Source organism: Mesocricetus auratus, unplaced genomic scaffold (assembly GCF_017639785.1).
Source record: "Mesocricetus auratus isolate SY011 unplaced genomic scaffold, BCM_Maur_2.0 Super-Scaffold_100042, whole genome shotgun sequence".
Lineage (NCBI taxonomy): Eukaryota > Metazoa > Chordata > Mammalia > Rodentia > Cricetidae > Mesocricetus > Mesocricetus auratus.
In genome coordinates this window covers 509,278-530,643 of record NW_024429219.1, presented here as the reverse complement: position 1 = coordinate 530,643, position 21,366 = coordinate 509,278, and the positions used below count along the sequence as shown (strand labels likewise).

General features: G+C 48.0%; 3 protein-coding genes and 1 long non-coding RNA gene across 5 annotated transcripts; 2 read left to right on the top strand and 2 right to left on the bottom strand.

Annotated features, from left to right (window-relative positions):
- Positions 1-3,010: 3,010 nt before the first annotated feature.
- On the bottom strand, positions 3,011-5,692 carry Tmem88b (transmembrane protein 88B). 2 transcript variants are annotated; one of them, XM_040735045.1, is made up of 3 exons: positions 5,382-5,692; positions 4,891-5,184; positions 3,011-4,043 (listed from the first exon to the last, which is right to left on the bottom strand). In XM_040735045.1, exons 2-3 carry the CDS (start codon positions 5,167-5,169, stop codon positions 3,783-3,785), a joined length of 540 nt encoding a protein of 179 aa, XP_040590979.1. In that variant the 5' UTR covers positions 5,170-5,184; positions 5,382-5,692; the 3' UTR covers positions 3,011-3,782. The 2 variants fall into 2 exon arrangements, with proteins under 2 accessions (XP_040590979.1, XP_040590978.1); XM_040735044.1 differs by having other exon boundaries at positions 4,891-5,201; positions 5,382-5,687.
- Positions 4,042-10,632, top strand: Ankrd65 (ankyrin repeat domain 65). The gene is given in 5 exon segments (XM_040735046.1): positions 4,042-4,172; positions 6,745-6,929; positions 7,016-7,550; positions 8,195-8,377; positions 8,379-10,632. Coding segments are annotated over 4 exon segments (1,170 nt in total). The 5' UTR covers positions 4,042-4,172; the 3' UTR covers positions 8,646-10,632.
- On the bottom strand, positions 7,932-9,908 carry LOC121135791. Its single transcript, XR_005872907.1, has 2 exons — positions 9,827-9,908; positions 7,932-8,079 (listed from the first exon to the last, which is right to left on the bottom strand). It is a non-coding gene; the product is annotated as an uncharacterized LOC121135791 (long non-coding RNA).
- A 2,444-nt stretch (positions 10,633-13,076) lies between the features above and the next one.
- On the top strand, positions 13,077-19,870 carry Mrpl20 (mitochondrial ribosomal protein L20). Its single transcript, XM_005079237.4, has 4 exons — positions 13,077-13,237; positions 13,330-13,440; positions 16,793-16,870; positions 19,513-19,870. The coding sequence occupies exons 1-4, from the start codon at positions 13,151-13,153 to the stop codon at positions 19,684-19,686; spliced, it is 450 nt and encodes a 149-aa protein (XP_005079294.1). The 5' UTR covers positions 13,077-13,150; the 3' UTR covers positions 19,687-19,870.
- Positions 19,871-21,366: the final 1,496 nt, after the last annotated feature.

The following is a 21,366-nucleotide window of genomic DNA, read 5'->3' as shown; positions in this document are numbered from 1 at the left end:
CCACAGGCCAACTGAGATTCGCTTTTCTCAAAAGACTCTGTCTTATGTTAAATTAACAAAAAAACTAACCAGGGCAGTGCCTTACAATCATCACAGATACAGGTTGGCACGATACATTACCAGGGCTTTGGGGAAGGGGACTTAGAGGGCCCATTCAGTGGTAGAAGTGGCAGAATTCCTGTCCAAAATGCTCAAGGCTTAGCCTGGTGTGGTGGCACATACCTTTAATCCCAGCACTTGGGAGGCAGGTTCCTGAGTTCAAGGCCAGCCTGATCTACCCATAAATTTTCTTTTTTTTTGGGGGGGGGTTTCAAGACAGGGTTTCTCTGTGGCTTTGGCGGCTGTCCTGGAACTCGCTTAGTAGTCCAGGCTAGTCTCGAACTCACAGAGATCCGCCTGCCTCTGCCTCCCGAGTGCTGAAATTTTCTTTTTCTTTTTGGTTTTTCCAGACAGGGTTTCTCTGTATTGTTTTGGAATCTGTCCTGGAACTCACTCTGTAGACCAGGCTGGCCTCAAACTCACAGAGATCCACCTGCCTCTGCTTCCTGAATGCTGGGATTAAACGCATGCACCACCAACCCCCGGCCCATAAAATTTTTAAAAATAAATCCATGGGCTGAAGCCAGCCACCCATGCCACCCAACACTCTGGGAAGCACAAAGACAACACCTCCGCCCTGAGCCCAGCTGGGCGCTATGGAAAGTGAATGAGTAGGTGGTGGAATGATAGGAGAGGAAGAAGCAAGCACCTATGTGGTGGAGAAATGGAAGACAAGCAGTTTGTGCCCCATGAAGCGAGGCAAAACCGGAGACGCAAAGGTGGCTGCTGTTCTTGCTCCTTGGGAAAGGTGAATGGCACGGCCCATCAGTTGAGCCAGTAACAAACACAAACGTTTGTGGGCCTGTGCCTTCTTCCTCTGAGAAAACTGACTGCTGTACAAGTTGCTGTGACTCCCAGAGCTGCCTCCTAGCCCAGGAAGGGGAGACCCACAACTGACTGGGCATGTCCTGCTGTATTTGCTCCTCATCACTGAACCTATCTGCCAATCTCTCTCGTTGCCTATGGTGGCGGTGCAACCATGAGACTGGACAGCTCTGTGTTGAACCAACTGCCGTTTTACTGTGCTGTGTCTAACTGGCCAGAGATTTATTTCCTTTGGGAGCTTTGGGTTGGACAGACACACGATGACACCCAGAGGCCCTGCCTGCCATCACGAGGTGGGCAGAAAGGAGACACCTTAGAGACCCCACCCAACACACGGCCCACCCCACGGTACTAGCCACTAAGACGTGCAAACACGGGGCAGAAAGACGGGAAAGAAAGAGAAGAGCGGTTTGAGCGCTATGATGGGAGTTAGATCTGAAGACTCCAAGGTGGAGAGAAACAGTCTGATGTGAGTAGACTTCGAAGCCACCTGAGACAACAGTGTGGTCCCGGCTCATGCTGTAGCTGAGGGCCATATCTGGGTCCATGGCCATTGCAGCAGCAGCAGGGGTCTGTGTTGATGTCCTTGGACCATGTCACCACCAAAGGCCATGTGTATGTCCCCCGTCTGAACTGCTGCCTGGGACCACGTTAATTATCCAAAATAATAATTTTGCACGGAGTTGGCCTTGCCGCCCCCTCACTGGCAGCAGCACCAGGGAGAGTGGGACGCAAGTGAGCCAGCCCCAAGGGTGTGAGAGTGGGAGAGCTGGCTCCACCGCCGCCTCATTTGCCGTATGGTAGCATGGGAGATGGAAAGATGTCCTTCCCCTCTGCCCCCACCCTCCGCCCCTCACCACCTACAGCATGAAAGCAGGAGAGCTGACTCTGCCGCTCACCAGCTGCAGCACTCAGGAGACACTACAACTGGCCTGGGCAGCACAGCAGAGCTGGCTCTTGTGGTGTGGGTGTGGGTAGACCCAGCCCTGAGGGCATGAAAGCAAGGAACTGGCCCTCCCCCTTACTGCCTCCAGCATCAAGTAAGCTAGCTGGGCCAGGCGCTGGAGAGGGTGACCTGGTGGTGAGGACAAGAGGGAACATTGACAGGCTGACCAACCCAGCTACCACCCAGGCCCAGAGTCAGGGCTTTAATTTGGGCCACCCCAACATCCCACCCCTTCTACGAATTGCTAGAACGTGTCAAGGAGTTAGTTCTGCAGGACCTCCATGACACAAGGCAACAACAGGATATCCAAGAGGAGTCCCAGTGAGGACCCAGTATTAATAATGTAACAGAAGCCAGAGGCCTGGAACTAGACCAATGACTCATTGCAGTGAATACTTCCAAGCAAAGATGTATGGGCTAAAGGGTATGACTCACTGTGACACACCACAGCTTCCATGATGAGTTAGTTTTTTTTTTCTTTTAAATTTTATTTTATTGGCTGGGGAGGTTGTGCAAGGGCAGAGGGTGGACACAAAGGGATGGGGAAGTGAGTGGGATTGGGGCGCATGATGTGAAATCCACAAAGAATAAAACTCTAAAAAAAAATAATAGCTGAGCGGTGGTGGCACATGTCTTTAACACCAGCACTTGGGAGACAGAGGCAGGTGGATCTCTGTGAGTTTGAAGCCAGCCTGGTCTACAGATCTAGTTCCAGGACAACCAGGGCTACACAAAGAAACCCCGTCTAGAAAAAAAAGACACAAATTTAAAAAAAAAGTTATTAGCTGAGTGTGGTGGTGTATGTGAGCCTTTAATCGCAGCACTCAGGAGGCAGAAGCAGGCAGATCTCTCAGTTGGAGGCCGGCCTGGTCTACAGAGTGAGTTCCAGGGATGCACAGAAAAATCCTGTCTCAAAAAAAACAAGGGGTGGGGAGGGAAAAAAATCAAAAAATTAAAAAACATATCCAGAGCTGAGGATATAGCTCAGTGGTAAAGTAGCTTGTCTAACATGTATAAGGCTTGGAATTCCATCCCAGGACTACCAAAAAATAAAAATAAATAAGATATTTAAGTTCTAGTTTTATGAGGACCTGGAAGGAGGAGGAAGGAGAGGAGGAGAAAGAAGGAAATCAGGGCAGATAGGAGACAGAGAGGATGATAATTTATCCACACGTAGTAACTTGTTAGTACAGCTGTAGCATTCCAAATGCAAAGATAAATCTTAAAATTACCCACGTTGTAAACTGAACTCTTATGCTGCTTCCCAGTCAGAGGCTGAGCTCTAGTTCTGGACACGCATTGATACCTGACCCAGAATACAAGCTGGATACTGGGAGCTGGAGAGATATCTAAGAACAACTGTCTGTTCTTCCAGAGGACTTGTGTTCAATTCCCAGCACCCCACATTACAGCTCAGACCTGTTTGTAACTCCAGTTCCAGAGCTTGTGACACCCTTACACAGATATACTTGCTGTCAAAACACCAACGAACATAAACTATTAAAAAAAAATGCTGAGCGCTGACCCTGGACTTATATCTGAGCCGCGAATCCTAGATCCTAGTCTCAGACTAAGTGTGGACAAAAGCTGGAACCTGACCTGGTTATAGTTTGACCATACAGCCAATCGAGCCTAGTCCTGGGTCATTGGCTGACCTTGGAACTCAAGTTGACTCCTGAGTCTCAAGATGAGTTATGAAATCTGGTTGCATTGGCTGTGTGAGCGAGCAGAGCGCAGGGCACCTTCTCGGAGGACCACCTCCCTCCTCTGAGCGCCAGCCTGGTCTGAGGAACCCTGTTGCCATCTCCTGGCGACTTCGAGCACTGCGCTCAGAGCCCAGAGGCTGCCGCTCCAATCGTCCACTTTATGGGGGCCAAGGGGAGGCTCTCGACACGCAGATGCCTCTGAGGCATCAGACCCAGGCACAAAGTTGTTTCTCTTCGTCAGGGCGGCCGCCCGCCATTCTCTCTTCGCTGCATCTCGGCGGGCAGGGCGGCTCAGGGGTCCCCGCGGAGCTTTGCAGCACAGGACGTAGACGCCGAACCAGGAGGGAGCGGGCGGCAGAGGCGAGCACCAGAAGAGGCGGCAGGGAGAGGAATCCGAATACAATGAGCGCCGCAGAACCGCGGTCCGAGAGCAGCGCTCGGCATCGTGGACCCGGGGCTGGATGAACCTGTGGATAGTGGAGGCGTGTGGTCGGACGGGGAAGCTCTAGAAGTGCAGCCGTGAGGAAGGACCAAGTGGGACCTAGAGATTGGGGCAGAATTCAGAGCGAAGAAGGGCGGGACTGGAAGGCCTTGAGGTGGGTCCCAGACGGGAATTGCAAGAACACAGCTAAGAGAGTTGGCCTGAGTTGCGGTTGCTCTAAGCCAAACAGTGTTGAAGCTTGTTGGGGAGACCTGGAACCCAGACTATAAATGGCCCAGATAGGGATTCCTGAAGGGAAAAGCTCAGAGAACTTCCCTGGCTCTCCCAAACCGGTTTTCCCGTCCCCATGTGCTCTTTCCCATGGCCCTTACCTGTGTTGACAGCTGATGTTGAACTCCAGCTGTACTGTCTGTCACCAGCCAGCAACATCTCTCTCCCACACCAGAAGCCACAGAAAGGAATATAGGGACCATCAATGTATAGGGGAAGCCATAGCTCCCCTCCTCAGGTGGGGAAGCCCAGCCCAGGTCAAGAGTGTTTGGGTATGTGTGTGTGTGTGGGTATGAGGAGTAAAAAGACACTGAATACAGGTGGAATTTCACAATTTCTTTCCTATCTCCACTTCAACCTCACTGACCAGGCCCTGGTGCCTCCTGGTACAAAGCTAAGAGGCCTGGGGGAGGCAAGACAGCTGCTCCCTGAGTAACAAACAAAAGCTTTGCTTTGTCTGCAGCTGGCAGGGTATTGGCAGAAGAGGACGCATATGTCTCTGCTTATAAAGGGGCAGAAGGGGGGCAGATCCACCTTCAACCTCAGGGACTTGAACCTCCAGGGGGACTCCCACTCCCCAGGGACTAACCGATGCTGCTCACCCTTGCGTGGCACAGGAATCCCAGGTAGACAATGGCAGCAGCTGGCAGCAACACCAGCAGGAAGACTATCCCAGGTAGCAGCAGATGGAACAGGAACCCAACCAGGGCCCGGCCAGGCAGCAACAGGGTCCTGAGGCCTTGGGTGGCCAACATAGGCCACCCTGGGCGTACCAGGACTGAGACATGGTGGTCAGTAGGCCTTCTTCGGGGTAGCATGGGTTCTGTGTCTGAAGTGCCTCCTTCATCCTCTTCTGTCTCCCTTTCCTGCTGGTCACTCATGTCCTAGCAGTAGGCCTTCAAGGATGCTTTCCCTAAGATCACAGTGGCAGGAAGCAGGACTAGCCCCACCACCCCCACCCCCAGGCCCAGACTAGAGATCCTTTACCCTCCCCAGATTCAGTTCACATCTAGATCCTAGCCACCAGACAGTTGAGTCTAGCACTAAGAATCAGTCTCCAAGGATACACCCCTGCCGCAGTTTCCCCCACTACCTTGATGATGTGCCTCCTTGCCAGGCAAATGCAGGCAGCTCCTATGTTCCCTGGTTAGGTCTTACACGGCTACCCCTATCTGAGCGCTAGGGCCCTCCTTCCTCCTAGGCCACCCTTTCCCAGCTTCCAGTTCTCCCAAACAATGGCTTCATTTCACAGATCTTGGCTATGACAGACGCCCTATCAATAGCTGCCATCTAGGGGCAAACCATCAACTCATTTCCAGGCCCTAGCCCCTGCTTATCTAACAACTAGGCCCCTCTTTGGTGTCAGCATAAGATGAAGACACCGGGTGACTTCATGTTGCGGAGTGGTTCAGAGGATGGCACAGGGTTGTGCCGGTAGGGCTTACTGTAGTACCTGGCAGAGAGTAGATGCCTAATAAACAGCAGCTGCAATTACTCTGTACTGAATCCAGATCATCGTGGAAGTATACAACAGGCTTTTCAGATGATAGGAGTATGTAATCCACTGAAAACTCTAGCCATTTACCCCCAATGTTACTAAAATGCCTTAACACTGAAAGTACACAATCACAGCATTTAAACCCTATTCGTAGCCACGGTGTGGTGGTGAGCGCCTTTAATCCCAGCACTCGGGAGGCAGAGGCCAGCCTGGTCTACAGAGTGAGTTCCAGGCCAGGCTCCAAAACAATACAGAGAAACCCTGTCTCGAAAAACAAAAACAAAACAAACAAACAAACAAAGGATAGAACCTTATTGTGTCCACTCCCCAACCCTGTCTGAAACTAGGAGGAGAGGTGATTCCATTCCAGTCCCAAGTCTGGGATGGGGGCAGGTAGGTCTCAAGGTGCCTGGGGGCAAGTCAGAACATATCAAAGTCTGTGTTACTTGGAGGAAGGTAGGAAGGAGGTGCTGTCATCCAGGGCATGTTCCTGCTTGTCCTTCCCAACCCGTCCCGGCTTTTGTTCCTGGGAGTGTGGCCAAGAGCTTTAGTAGCCTGCTAGGGGGCAAGGGTGCTCAGGCAGGGGCTGCTTCCTGGCAGGCAGAGACTCCCTTCAAATCACTAGATAAACAGTGTCAGGTGGCCTCAGCATGCCCCCAGAAGGAAGCAGCGGCCCTTTGCCCACTCTCAACTTCCAATCTAACCTCCCAGCACCCACCTCTCAACCTGCAAGAAAAAAAATTCTGAGAAAGGGTCACCAGGTTGAAGCTAGCCTAGAAACAGAATAGAGAGAACCCTCAGCCGGAAGACAGAGCTCCTTTGCCAGTTCCCTCCAGAGGTAACTGGGAGTCAAGGCTAGGTGGTATCTGAGTCCCCTTGGCAGGGTGGTGACACAGTGACGTGGGACAGATAGGGTGACCCAGTCGGAATCCTCAGGGTAGATGCTCTCTCTCCCCAGATGGATCCCAGCAGGCTGGAGGAAGAACTGCAGTGGATGGAGTTGGTCTGGGAGGAGGCTCCAGCAGACAAGACAGAGGAACCGCTTGGCTCCCAGGTCTGGAGTACCCTGTTCCAGGCAGTGTGGTGTGGTGCCCCCAGCTCGGTGATGCAGCTGCTGAGGCAAGGGGCTAGTGTGGAGGAGAGGTAAGCCTCGTGACTAGCTCAGGACTCTTTCTCTGGCTGGGACTAAGTCGTCTAGGCAGCTTCCTGACTTCTTTCGCACCCCACAGGGATCGCACAGGTCGCACTCCGCTCCATCTGGCTGTGATGCGCGGCCACGTGCCTCTTGTACGCCTGCTGTTGCAGCGTGGGTCCCTGGTGGGTGCAGCTGACCACAGAGGGCGCACACCACTGCACGAGACTGCCTGGCATGGGCACTCAAAAGTGGCAGAACTATTGCTGCGGCGTGGGGCCTCGGCAGTGGCATGCTCGCCAACGGGTCTCACGCCCCTGCACTTGGCAGCTGCGCTGGGCCGCACGCTTCTGGTTACGTGCCTTATGGCCTCACCAGGTTCGGGCCCAGTTGTGAAAGACAGAAGAGGTTGGACTGCCGCACACTGGGCAGCTGCGTGCAGGCAACTGCCGGTACTAGAGCTGCTGACTGTTAGAGGCAATGTAGACCTGGACAGCGCCCTGCTGGTGTCAGCGGTAGCTGGAGGTGCATCAGCCTTGCGGCTTCTCCTGGCACTGGGGGCAAAGGTGGATGCCCCGGACAGCACAGGAGCTACCGCGCTTGGCCTGGCAGCTGGCCTAGGCCACCACCAAGTAGGTCCAGCCTTCACCTTCAGTGACTGTGCCAGAAGCCCGAGGGCTTCGTCTTCACTTGCTTCCATAGGCTCTGGGGGCCGGGGGGAGGAAGGAACACAGGTGAGCAGGGCGGAGGGGTTGGGAGCTGAGCAGGTTCCCAGTGGGGCCCTCTTTATAAAACTTCTCTACTGAATGGTACCAGAGGAGGTCTCCTGTACCTGGTAATCCCACTTTGTTCCATAGCAATGAACTGGGTGAATGTTTAGCTTTTTAGAGTCAGGAACTCACTGTGTACCCGTCTGGCCTGAAGCTCTCTATGAAGACCAACTTGGTCTTGGACTCACATCGATCCTCCAGCCTCTGCCTCCTGGATGCTGGGATTAAAAGTGTGGGCCACCATGCCTGGCAACAAGTATTTATTTAAGTATTTGGCTGGAGCTCAAGATCAGTGGGGGCCCAGGGAGCACCAGGAGGGCAACAGCTTTTTGCACAGTGTTGAATTTAATCTGAGAATTTGGTGCTTTCTTAGAGTCCATCCCATTCAAATCTAAAAGGAAAAAAAAAAAAAAGAGGCTGTAGGGATTTTGGTTAAGCAAACACTAGGCCCAGCGCCTCACCCCTCTGGACCAGGCCCTTTCTCTCTTCTTCTTTTCCTTTTCCAGGATGTTGAGGTGCTGCTGGACCATGGGGCGAACCCAAATATCAGTGACAAGAACAACCGCTCTGCACTCCACAGGGCTGCCGCTGGTGGATATCTACCTGTTATACAGCTGCTGGTGGCTAATGGCATTGAGATGGATTCTCGAGACTCCCTGGGCCTCACACCCCTGCACTATGCTGCTCGGGGGAGGCCATGTAGAAGTTGTCAGTCATCTCTTGGACAGGGGTGCACAGGCCAATGCTGCTGGCTGGCTCCGCAAGACCCCTCTGCACCTTGCTGTGGAGTGTGGCCACAGCAGCACCATAGAACTTTTGCTGAGCCGAGGAGCCAACTCTACCTTGAGGACACAGTGGGGTGAGGTGGCCCAGACTCTATAGGGTGTCTGCCCCCAGGCACTGCCTGATCTCCTTAACAATGAAAGACAAGAAAAGCAGAGCTATACTTATAACTAACTTAAGAGTTTGAGGTTATGTAGGATATCCTTTCTGTTAAGATTTGTTCACAGAGCCTGGCATTGGTGGCGCATGCCTTTAATCCCAGCACTCGGGAGGCAGAGGCAGGCGGATCTCTGTGAGTTCAAGGCCAGCCTGGTCTACAGAGTGAGTTCCAGGACAGCCTCCAAAGCCACAGAGAAACCTTGTCTCGAAAAACCAAAAAAAAAAAAAAAGAAAAACCAACCAAACAAACAAACAAAAAACAAAACAAAACAAGATTTGTTCACAGGGCTGGGTAGTAGTGGTGAATGCCTTTAGTCCCAGCACTCGGGAGGCAGATGCAAATGCATATCTGTGAGTTCAAGGCCAGGCTATTCTACAGATAGATTTCAGGACAGCCAGGGCTGATGCACAGAGATACCCTGCTTCAAAAAACAAAAACAAAAACAAAAAAAACCAAACAACAAAAAGATTTGCTCACCAAAACTGCTACCCATTAGGTTATATTCATATATCAAAAGGATTGCAATTCTGCCAGGCAGGTAAGATATCCATAGTTAACAGCTACATTAAAAAAAAAGAACACCTTTAATCCCAGCACTCGGGAGGCAGAGGCCATCCTGGTCTACAGAGCGAGTTCCAGGACAGCCTCCAAAACAATACAGAGAAACCCTGTCTCGAAAAACAAAAACAAACAAACAAACAAAAAAGAACAACACTGGCTTATTTCAAAATAACTGTGACGACATTTTACTATGTAGATCTCCCATTTGTTCAAAATGGCCATGCCTGCAGTTTCTGGTTCTGTAAAACATGTATAAATGCTCAAAGTGTATCTTAGTGCTGGAACCTAAATGAGATTCACAGATGACAGAGTATGTGAAATGTTATAGCTCAAAATCTACATAAGCTGTAAAGAATTTCTGTTCAAGGGTGTTGTCTCTTTGGGTGTTAGCCAGAAACCATTATTAAAGGGTTGGGCTTTTTTTTTTCTTCCTTATAATTCTCTCAGTGTCTGAAGTAAATTCATGGCTGGTGGTGGTGGTGGTGCAGTTAACCTGCTCTTTAACTAGGAGCCACAGACCCACTATCTCTGTGCTTCCTTCTGTGAGGCTGAGCCTTTTTGGTCAAAACAGGACAAGAAGACTCCTGAACCCTCCTTCTAGGCAGAGACCACCTGTCGGTCAGAAAGAAATCACCTGAGAATTCTTGGGGAGAGAAGCTGCTGAGGCGAAGGTTTGATCTCTGTCCTCAGGAGTCTAACTTCTCAGCTCCAGCCTCATCCACGTGCTGGTGAGGGTCAAGTCCTTGGCAACGGATTTGATTAAAGCCTCATGATTTCTCTTTTGTCTGTTCACCATGGGGGCTTCCCCCTTACCTGCACTGTATGTGGGGAATGTTCTGTTTGTATTTGTCTTTCATATTAGTTTCTCTTCTCTGTGATGAAATACTTGAAAGGAGAGACGTTGGCTCATAGCTTCAGAGCACACACAGTGCGGTTTATGGATATGGTTTAGTTGGTAAAATGCTTGTATAGCATGTCTGTGTCAATGAGAATTCCTGGGGAGAAGCTGTGTGTGACTGCAGAGATTAATTGACTGTGGATGTGGAGAGGTTGGAATGTTGCAGATCCAGATTGCTTTATCTCAAGCTGGTTTTAGCCTACTTCTGTGTCAGAACTAACAGCCTGTGACTATTAGAAATGTTTTGGAATCTATTAACTTAGTAGACCACTAGCTTCCACAAATCAGAAGCTAAGAATGTCATCAGATAGCATCTGAGGCCTATAGGAGAGCTGTCCCCATCTTGCTGTAAACACCTCTGGTTTTTAAAAAGTGTCTTGATTTGTGGCTTTCTTTGTTGTGTCATGAGAAAAACTTCAAGAACCTGGGCAAGGTGACAAAAATTTTTTTGTTTGTTTTCTCGTTGAATTGCATCGAACAATTTCAAGTAAAGTTGGTTTGACAAAAGAGTATATTGTGTGACACAGAGTTACACACTACAACTTCCATGGCAAGACTTTATTTTTTAAATTTTTATATTCTATTTTCTTTTGGGGGGAGCTTATAGGGTGGAGGGCTGATATGGAAGGACTGGGAAATAAGTGGGATTAGGGTGTGTGGTGTGAATTCACAAAGAATCAACAAAAAATACGTGAAGAAAAAAAATCAGAGAAGGATAAAACCAAATGAACACTCGAGACCAACTTGATCTATAGAATGAGTGTCAGGACAGACTCAGCTACTCAAAGAAACTGTCTCAAAAAACCAAAACCGGGCTGGAGAGATGGCTCAGAAGTTAAGAGCACAGTCTGTTCTACCAGAGGTCCTGAATTCAATTCCTAGCAATCATATGGTGGCTCACAACCATCTGTAATGCATCCTGGTGCCCTCTTCTGGCCTGGGCAGAACACTGTATACATAATAAATAAGTAAATAATTTAAAAAAACAAAACATTCCAGCACTCGGGAGGCAGAGGCAGGTGGATCTCTGTGAGTTCGAGGCCAGCCTGGTCTACAAAGCGAGTTCCAGGACAGCTTCCAAGACAATACAGAGAAACCCTGTCTCGAAAAACAAAAAATAAATAAAAAAAAACAAAACCAAATGAACAAACTAGCAAACAAACAAAAAGAAATCAGAAAAGAACATGAGAAAAACATATGCAGAGACACATATAAACAAAACCTATAAAAACTCAAAACCATAATAAATAAGTAAAAGAACAAGTAAAGTTAAAAAAAAATGACCAAACACAACAATACAAGACAAACACATCCCTAAATACATTCAAATTGGTTTTCTGCTGAGTATCTACTGCTGGGCATGGGGTCTGCCCTTAAAGTTGATTTGTATACGAAGTGAGACTCCCTTGAAAAAAAAGTAATTTTGACTGGGTGGTTGTTGAGCACACTTTCATCCCAGCGAAAATGGGATATTTGTGAATTCAAGGCCAGCCTGGTCTACAGAGTGAATGCCAAGACAAGTTCCAAAGCTACAGAAAAACCCTGTCTTAAAAAAACAAAACAAAAGAAAGAAATACTTCACCGGGCGTTGGTGGCGCACGCCTTTAATCCCAGCACTCGGGAGGCAGAGGCAGGCGGATCTCTGTGAGTTCGAGGCCAGCCTGGTCTACAGAGCGAGTTCCAGGACAGCCTCCAAAGCCACAGAGAAACCCTGTCTCGAAAAAAACCAAAAAAAAAAAAAAAAAAAAAAAAAAGAAAGAAAGAAATACTTCCTTTGGGAGTATTTGTTAAATGGAAATGGCTTCTTTGCTTTTGGTGGGGATGGGAGCTCACATCTACTTCCCCATCTCAGCGCTGGGATCTGACAGACATTTAATGCTGGGATTAAAGGTGTGTGCCACCAACGCCCAGCGAATTTTTGTTGTTGTTGTTTTAGTTTTTTGAGGCTTGTTTTTCTTTTCCTGCTTCTCCCTCTTGAGTGCGTGGGACACCATCTGGAGTCACACAGATCCATCCTGTCCCATGCTTGAAAAGAATAGGAAAGCAAGGAATGTCACAGGGCAAGCAAGCAAAGCAGGTTCCAGTAGCAGCATGGGGGTGTCTCAAAAATGAGCTGTCTTAATTTGAATGTGTGTGTGTAATTTTGATTGGTTGACGGGACCAGGTGAAAGGGTGATGTTCAAGTAGCCCCCCCGAAAAGCTCCAAGAGGTCAGAAAACCCAGAAGTTTTGGTAGCCAACTCCTTGGTAAGTCAGTCACTGTTTTACTCTAAGCAACGCTGATGAGTAAACTAAACGCTGCTGTTCTTAGAATTGACTACCGTTGACTGTCTAGTCTCACCGGGACCTCCAGTTTGACCTTCATCTCCCTAGTTTAGTTCTCTACCACAGGTGGCTCTGGGAGCTCAACCCTCCATCCCCCGGAACTAGGCTTTCTATACCCACAGGAGGTTAGCCTTCATTCTCTGGGCACATCTTCTTCAGGACAATAGATACCTTTGTTCATGCGGATCTGCGACTCAGACTAGCTGCCTTAACTAGGCGTGGTGGCGCACAAATTCCAGCACTCAGAGGCAGAGGCAGGGGGATCTCTATGAGTTCAAGGCCAGTCTGATCTACAAAGCGAGTTCCAGGACAGCCAGGACTGTTTTGAAACCCTGTCTTAAAAAAAAAAAAAAAAAAAAAAGACAAGACAAACAAACAAAAACAGAATAGCTGTTTTTCGAATGGGGCTGCTTTGACTTAGGGACAACTAACTGATGCCCACACAAGAGTAGACCACCGAAGGTCCTTTGGTCGTCTCTGGAAATCCGATTTCCGTTCGCAACTGCCCTCTCTCTATTTTATCATCAGCCGGGTCTCCTTGATCCCTCCTCCAGTCCATGAAATGATCTCTACGCATCTGGTCCGTTCCGCCTGCACCCCCTGCTTGCAGCGGAACCGAGGGATCGAGTCCAGAGGCATCCCGGAAGATTGTGCGCGCGCGCACCGGCCTGGCCGGCCTCTCTGACCGTTGACCCGGAAATGCTTATGGCAGCTCCTTGCATTCCCGGAGCACACCATGGTTTTCCTCACAACGCGGCTCTGGCTGCGGAACCGCATCACAGACCGCTTTTGGCGGGTTCAGGATGTGCTGAAACATGCTCGGGTGAGTGCGCGTGCCGCGAACCCATGGGGGGCACGGGCCAGGTGGTGCGTGCGCTGCCATCCGGACACCCTCCCACCTTTTTCTCCGTCCAGCATTTCAAGGGAAGGAAGAATCGCTGCTACCGGCTGGCTGTCAGGGCGGTGATCAGAGCCTTCGTTAAGTGTACGCAGGCCCGCAGACTGAAGAAGCGGAACCTGAGGACCGTAAGCGACGCCCCTGGGAGTCCACCCCGACCCCCCCAAAGCTTGTCCTCCATCTTCCCTAGAGCTCGGCTTTCCTCCTTACCCGGCTTCGGGAGCTCAGCCTTCCCTCCTCTGGGAGTTCTTCTCACCTCCTTGGACAGAAGCTGTGTGAAGGGTGAAAGGCTTGGTATTGGCACAAGACAACCCCTAAACCAAGTTCTCAGCACAAAGGAGATTTAATTGTCCCATAGGGACAAAAATGCATGGAACAAGAGACAAAAAGACAGGAACTAGAGGACAGGGAGAAAGGGGAAATGAGTACGGGAGGGCGGGGAGAGATATTTATCCTGCAGGGACCAAGGACTGGATTAGAGGAGAAACAGACTTGCCCCATAGGCAAATGGCGTTTATAAAGGTAAAAGTGGGAGCCTCGCGTTAGGGAGAGGTGTTAGGTTAATTAGGGTAGCCACAGGGGGCTTTTGCTGGACTCCCTACTTGGGTAGCTGGGCCTAGGTAGTCAACCTCAGGCAGAGGAAGTGATCAAATAAGGGCTATCTCTAGGAATGTAATCTTAACTGTTTACAACAAAGAAGGTGGGATAGTGGAGGGGCAAACCCTTCCAGACCGTTGTTTGTCTTGCTCACGCCTCCTAGAGTCCCTTCACAGGCGTTTCCTTTTTTTTTTTTTTTCATTGGAGAGCTGTACTTAGGGCCTGGGTTGTAGGCCTTATAAGTACCTACGAGCTAAGTCAGCAGGGCCATATGAAAGGTCATTTCTGAGAGTCAGAAAGTGCTTCCTAAAGGCTGGAGAGAGGGCTGCCATTAACAGGGCTTGTTGATCTACGTCATCCGATTTCGGTTCGCAGCAGGCAACTCACAGCTGCCCGTACTTATAGCTGCAGGGCTTCTGACACCTTATGGTCTCCACGGGTACTCACATACACTTTTTTTTCTCTCTCTCACTATATGTATGTGTATGTGTATATGTATATATATATGGACCCCCTAACCTGAATGTGGATATATCATGATTGACTGTGTTCACAGCCTGGACAGTGTTGATTTGGGTTCCTGTTCTTTTCTCAGCTGTACCAGTCTTTGGGGTAGGGTGGTGTTGCCCCAAGACATGGTATTTATTTGTTCGGGCTCAAGTGTGTGCTGCAGTTTGTAAGCACGTGGGAGTGTTGAGATATATGAAAAGTGAATATTTGCTGCCATAGTGGGTGGTCTCAGGGCCTGGGGCAGTCCTGGTCACCCTGGGATTTGTTAGAAACGCACACTTTCAAGGTCATACTTTGAATCCGCTGAATCAGGCTCTGTAAGAAGGGCCCAACAATTTGTGTTAGCAGACTCTCAAGGGTTCTGATGAAGTTCAAACTTGAGGACGTTGTAAAAAAAAATGCTTAAAAGATTGCTCTCACCCTGCAAACCCTGCCCCTGCCCCAAAAAAACAAACAACCCACTGATATCTAATGTGTAAGAACAGAGGCACACACCTCTTATACTGAGGAAACTTAGCATTCCTTGACCATTCTTTGATTCATAGTTCTACTAGATCCTTGTGTCTTTCCAGATAGGTGTTAAGGTGTTTGCCCGTGCCTGGACAGACCCTACTAATCCAGTCAGCCAGATCCTCCCTTCATAGAATTTGCTATGTTTCTATGTCTGCCACAGAATCTCAGTCTTTGTTTGTAGTGGGTGACTTCCTTGCTTGCCTTTTTTGAGCCTGAGGCAGGCAGTACTTGGGATTAAATGAACCCAGGGCCTTTTGCATGCTAGGTGTGGGTTCCCCGCACATGTTCATGCCTATGCATGGATGTGACCGTTAGAGGGCAACTGTCAAGAGCTCACGTTGAGGCAGGGTCTGCCTTGCTGTTTCTGCTATACGCCGTACTCTATGCCAGCAGGCCTGTGAATGCATGGCTTAACCATAGGAATACTAGGATTACAGATTTATGCTACTGCAACTAGTTTTTTTACTCCAGTTCCAGGTTTGAACTCAGGTAATCTGGATTGTATAGCACTATCAGCCATCTCTGACCTTTGAATTTCTGAGCTATATCCTAGACAATTGTATGTTCTCGTGTGGTGCATCGAGGTCAACCTCAAGTGTCACTCTTCACAATCCATCCATCTGCCTGGTTTTTTTTTTTTTTTTTGAGATGAGGTCTCTAATTGGTACCTGACCTGTAAGCTCCAGGGAAATCATGTATCGCAGAGCAGTAACTTCCCTGTTTGTTTTGTTTTTGATACAGAGTCTTGCCTTATAGCCCTGCCTACTTTGAAACTCACTGTATAGACCAAACTTGAGTTGTTCCTCCTGGCTTTTCTCCTAAGTACTGAAATTTATACATGCAGTATCACCCTAGCTTACTTGTCATTTTTGAAGGAAATTTTTGCACCCCCCCCCCCACCTCTAAGACAGAGTTTCTATGTAATCCTGGCTGTCCCAGAACTTGATCTGTAGCCCATACTGGCCTCGAACACGAAAGCCTGCGCCTCTGCCTCCTGAATGCTGGGATTAAAGATTTATACCATCCCTACCCCATCCGTGTGTGTGTGTGTGTGTGTGTGTGTGTGTGTGTGTGTGTGTGTGTGTGTGTGTAATGTTTTGTTTTGTTGAGACAAGGTCTTACTGTGCAGCTCTGGCTGTCCTGGAACTTGCTATGTAGACCAGACTGGTCTTTTAACTCCCAGAGATCTGTTGGGAACTGCCTTCTGAGTGCAGGGATTAAAGACTTATGCCACCGTGACTGTCTGTCTGCATTGCTTTTTTGAGACATGTCTCAAAATGTAACCTAGGCTGGCTGTAACTCTTTTTCTGTGGAGTGTTGCCTGCTTGTGATTCAGTGGGGCTTATCTGTATAAAATATATCAGCCTTTGCTGTTATTTGTCCTAAAAGCCTGTTTGCCTGAGAAGAAAACATCTTTTCTGCTAATTTCTTTGTTTTGTTTCTTTTTGAGACAGGGTTTCTCTATATTGTTTTGAAGGCTGTCCTGGAACTTGCTTTGTAGACCAGGTTGGCCTCGAACTCACAGAGATCCTCCTGTGTTGGGATTAAAGGCATGTGCCACCACCGCCCAGTTTTTTTCTGTTAATTTTTACAAGCATTTTTAATTCAGTCAGATCATTTGCTAGAAACAAGATATGAATACAACGTTTAGAAATCAATATCAAACTTTCTTGAAGCAGGGTGTAGTGGTACAGACCTTTAATTTCAGCACTTAGGAGGCAGAGATAGGCAGATTTCTGTGATTTTTGAGGGCAGCCTGGTATTCATAGTGAGTTCCAGGATAGCTAGAGCTATATAGTGACACCCTGTGTCAAAGAAAGAAAGAAAGAAATCAATAACAAGCATCTATTTTAATTCTAGCTCTGGATTAATCGAATTACAGCTGCCTCCCAGGAACATGGTTTACAATACCCAGCATTCATTGGCAACTTAATTAAGGTAAGTTGAGGGCCTTATCGAGGTGTTGAGCATCTAAAGGAATCATGCCATCAGATGTAAGCCATCCTGGTAGTAGTCCCTGGGTAAACATGAGTGTTGCTAGGACTACATCCTAAACTACTTGTCCATATGGAGTTCTGGAAACATACTTGCTTTTTTTCACTTTCCTTGTAAATAAAGCATGTTATACAGTTGCCTGTTGGAATAGAGAATCACACTGTGAACCCTGAGTTTGTCTTTGTGTTAATTAAATAAAATTAACCTTGGGTCAGTAGGCAGAGCCAACAACTGATTAAAAGAAAGAAATCATAGAATCAGAGGGAGTCTGGAAAATGATAGAGACACACAGGAGGTAGCAGGGAGGGACTTTGAGTGTAGTGGCTTGTTTTGTTGTTGTTGTTGTTTTTTTTTTTGGTGGAATAGAAGGATGCTCTATTTCTGAGATGCTGGAAGGTCAGCTAGTTGCTTCTCAACCTCTCTGAGCTACTAGGTTTTCACTCCAGCCTCTGACTCAGGAATCTTATTGATAAATAGAATGATAGAGATTTAGTTAAAAACTACATTTGGTGGCAGCAGCAGCAGGAGAATTCATCAGGACATAAAAATTCCACCAGGCCACTGGGTGAAAAAACAGGCCAGTAACTGTAGAGCCACAGTTACCGACTGAAACAGCAGTAGATTCAGGTGTAGGTGTTGTGCCATTGTGCCGATGAAAAAACAACATTTTGCTACCTAATGTGGGGTGCCAAATGTAAGAGGTCTTTCTTTAGACCACCAGTTCCTGAATAATGACACAGACACTCTTTTTTTGTTTTGTTTTTGTGTTTGCTTTTTGTGTGTGTGTGTGTGTGTGTGAGAGAGAGAGAGAGAGAGAGAGAGAGAGACAGGGTTTCTCTGTATAACAGCCCTGGCTGTCCTGAAACTCACTCTATAGAACAGTCTGGCCTCAACTCACAGAAATCCACCTGTCTCTGCCTCCAGAGTGCTGGGACTAAAGGCATGCGCCACCATCACCTGGTGAGACTTTATTATGAAAGCTTGGCCTTAGCTTAGGCTTTTCCCAACTAGCTCTTAAAACTCAAATTAGCCTGTTTATATTACTCTGTATTCTGCCACATGACTTATTACCTCTCCTCTACACAGTACATCCTATTTCTTCCGAGTCTCTTCCTATGTGTGCCTGGAAGTCCTGCCTCTTCTCTTCTCCTAGCCATTGGCCATTCAGCTCTTTATTAAATGAATCAAAAGGTGCCTTAGGCATGCAAGGAAGGACAGAGACACATCTTCACACAGTGTGATCAAATATCCTGCAATTTGGATGTTTCTATATGAAAGGAAGAAGGTAGAAACTAATTTTAACTTTGAGGTTTGTTTTGTTTTTTAATTTTATATATAGGTACAGAAGTTATTTTGCCTGTATGTATGTCTGTGTACTATATCTGTGCCTGGTATCCTTTGATGCCAGAGGAGGGCATTGCATCCCTGAGGTATAGCTGATTATAAACTGCCCTGTAGGTACTGGGAATTAAAGTTAGATCCTCTGGAAAAGGAGTAAGTGCTCTTAACTCCTGCACAATCTCCAGCCTCCCACATTTTTCCTTTTAAAAAGAGTCCATGGTAGACATTCTGCTTCCACCTTATCACAGACATTGTCCTAGTGCTTAAGGGTCCTCTGGGTGAGCTGAGGTGGTGTTATAGCCCCCGTTTTATTGATATAGGCCTGAAGCTCAGAAAGCAGATTAAAGTCATGGTCTGCAGGATGTGGTGGTGCATACCTAGGGATTGGGGAGGGGAAGACTGCAGGAGAATGTGAGTTTGAGGCCAGCCTGGTTACATAGTAAGCTCTAGGACAGCCAAACCTACATAATAGATTTTTGCCCCCCACCCAAAAAAAGTCAGTCGGTCCCAGGTCACACAATAAGGGTCCACTTGGTGCTTGATAGCAGTATTTATTTACTATATGCAGCCTACCCCTTTTATTCTTTTCTTGACCCCCTGGTGGAAGTTACCTGCTTTCTGCATTCACTTGTTACTTTTATCATCACTACTAGAGAGGGAATCCAGGGCCTTGTTCATAAGCACTCAACTACTCAGTTACATTCCCAGCCCCATAGTCTCTCTCTTTTGAGGTGGAGCCTCACCTCGAATCAACTGCTTCTGCCAGCCCTGTGTTCTAAATGAGCTTTTATGTCTCTGAATTACAGTAAAGGATTAGCCCAGGTCAGAAATCTTAGTGCTCAAGTGACCACTGATCCTAACCATGGGTCCTGGCCTCAGCCATGTTGTGGCCTCTACTGGTGCCCTTCCTTGTCCCCATCCACATTTATCCTACAGTGTCCTGCTGTGCCTTTCCCACAGTTCCCAACTGTTCCACATCAGCAGAGTGGTGCTGGCTACTCTAGACTGACTACGCGGTCTTGTGGCTACATCCTCCTGTCTGTTTCCACATGGGATCTCTTGTATTCTAGTGAAGTAATTTGTTGTTTTTTGCTAGGATCTCATTATATAGTCTTTGGCTGGCTTGGAATGCACAGCCTGCCTCTGCCTCCACAGTGCTGGAATTAAAGGTGTGCACCACCACACCCAGCTTTCTCAAGTGGTTTCTGACACTTACTACAGCCTGTGGTTCTTTGTCTTCCCAGTGCCAGGTGGAGCTCAACAGGAAAGTACTTGTGGACCTGGCCATCTATGAACCAAAGACTTTTAAATCTTTGGCAGCTTTGGCTAAGAGGAGGCAGCAAGAAGGATTTGCTGCAGCTTTGGGGGATGGAAAGGAGCCTGAGGGCATCTTTTCCAGAGTGGTGCAGTACCACTGAAGGCTGCAGTGCTGTGGAGACTGTTATAAACCAGATAGGAGCAAAAGGATTGTCTATTCACCAGTAAGTCTGATTGTATTTATTTACACTTTAGCAACAGGCCTGAGAGAAAAGGTTTTTACTCAGTGGCACAGCCCCAAAACTGCCCTGTAAGATTGTACAAATAAAGTCTTGAATTGTTCAATTTGTGAGTTTTTTCTGGCATCAGGCAAACACACCTTTAGATGTATAAAGCCTCTGAAGTACCTGTATACTTGTTATCATTGACTGTCTGTTATGGGAGAAGCTGTTAGGTGGGAGTAGTAGGATTCATCTCTGCATGCTGTTTTTCCCTATAAAGTAGTGGTTCTACACCAGGCTACTGAAGTGGCACCTAGTTTTCTGGTCTGCCTTAAGTACTCCCCATCTGTTTGCTTGTAAACAGGATTGATGTTAACCTCTCTTTTGGCTTTTCCTTATGTATGGCATGGCCCCAGTGGTTCAGGTGTTGAGCCACTAGCCTGTTTCCCTTAATGGGCCATTTTTCTAGTCTGCTTTGTGGTGACAGTATTGTATGGCACTATTTCTGAGATGTGGACAGAAGGGTATTCACCCCAGATAGGGAACCGTTGACTGACCAAAGTAAAGATACTACTAAAGTCCAATTGGTGAAACAGTGAGTTTATTGGGGTTACTTATGGGAGCAGAAATGACTCAAAGCTGTAACACAAAAAGCCCACCACAGCATGAGTAATGGCTCATGAAAACTTGAGTGCACTACACTGCTTCTAGGCAATTCCACAAGTTGGGGAGTGTCTTACATGCAGCTTGGCTTATCTGATAGCCTCTCAGGAGTCCTTACAACTGATGATATGACATGCTTGGGAAGGAGACCTAATGAATTTGGTCAGTTTCAGGGACATCCTGGACCAGCTGGTCTCTCCATAGCCCTTGCTGTCCTGGAACTCACTTTGTAGACCAGGCTCAGAGGTCTACCTGTTTCTACCTCTTTTTTTTCAAGACAGGGCTTCTCTGTGGTTTTGGAGGCTGTCCTGGAATGTAGACCAGGCTGGTCTCCAACTCACAGAGATCTGCCGGCCTCTGCTGAGATTAAAGGCATGCGCCACCACCACCTGAGTGCTTCTACCTCCTGAGTGGTGGGATTTTAAGTAAGTAGCTACCAGGCCTGGCTACTTGTGTCTTAAAGAACTTCCCCTGAAGGATGGAATGTGTTACTTCCTTTAAGAATATCCTTTGTCGGGCTTTAGAGAGGGCTCAGAGGTTAAGAACACTGACTGCTCTTCCAGAGGTCCTGAGTTCAATACCCAGCAACCACCTGTAATGAGATCTGGTGCCCTCTTCTGGCCTGCAGGAATCTAGCCTCCTCCTCGGGGGAAATTGTTATACAAGAGCCAGCCATGTTTCTGGAGGAAAGGCCCAGTTCAGCTTTATTTGTTGACCCCCTTGCTATAGGAGAACCCATAGTGCCTGTCTCCCGCAGTTACAACCACACTGTACTCTGGTGACACCATCTTTCGTCTTATGCCACCAGGTGCTTGGGAATCATTCTGAGCTCTTACCCTGAACTCAGTGCCCACTTCTAGCACCAACATAACTGTTGTTGACAGTTTCATGTAGCTCGGGCTAACCTGGAACTTACTAAGCAGGAAGGGTGACTGAATTCCTAATCTTCTGCCTCTG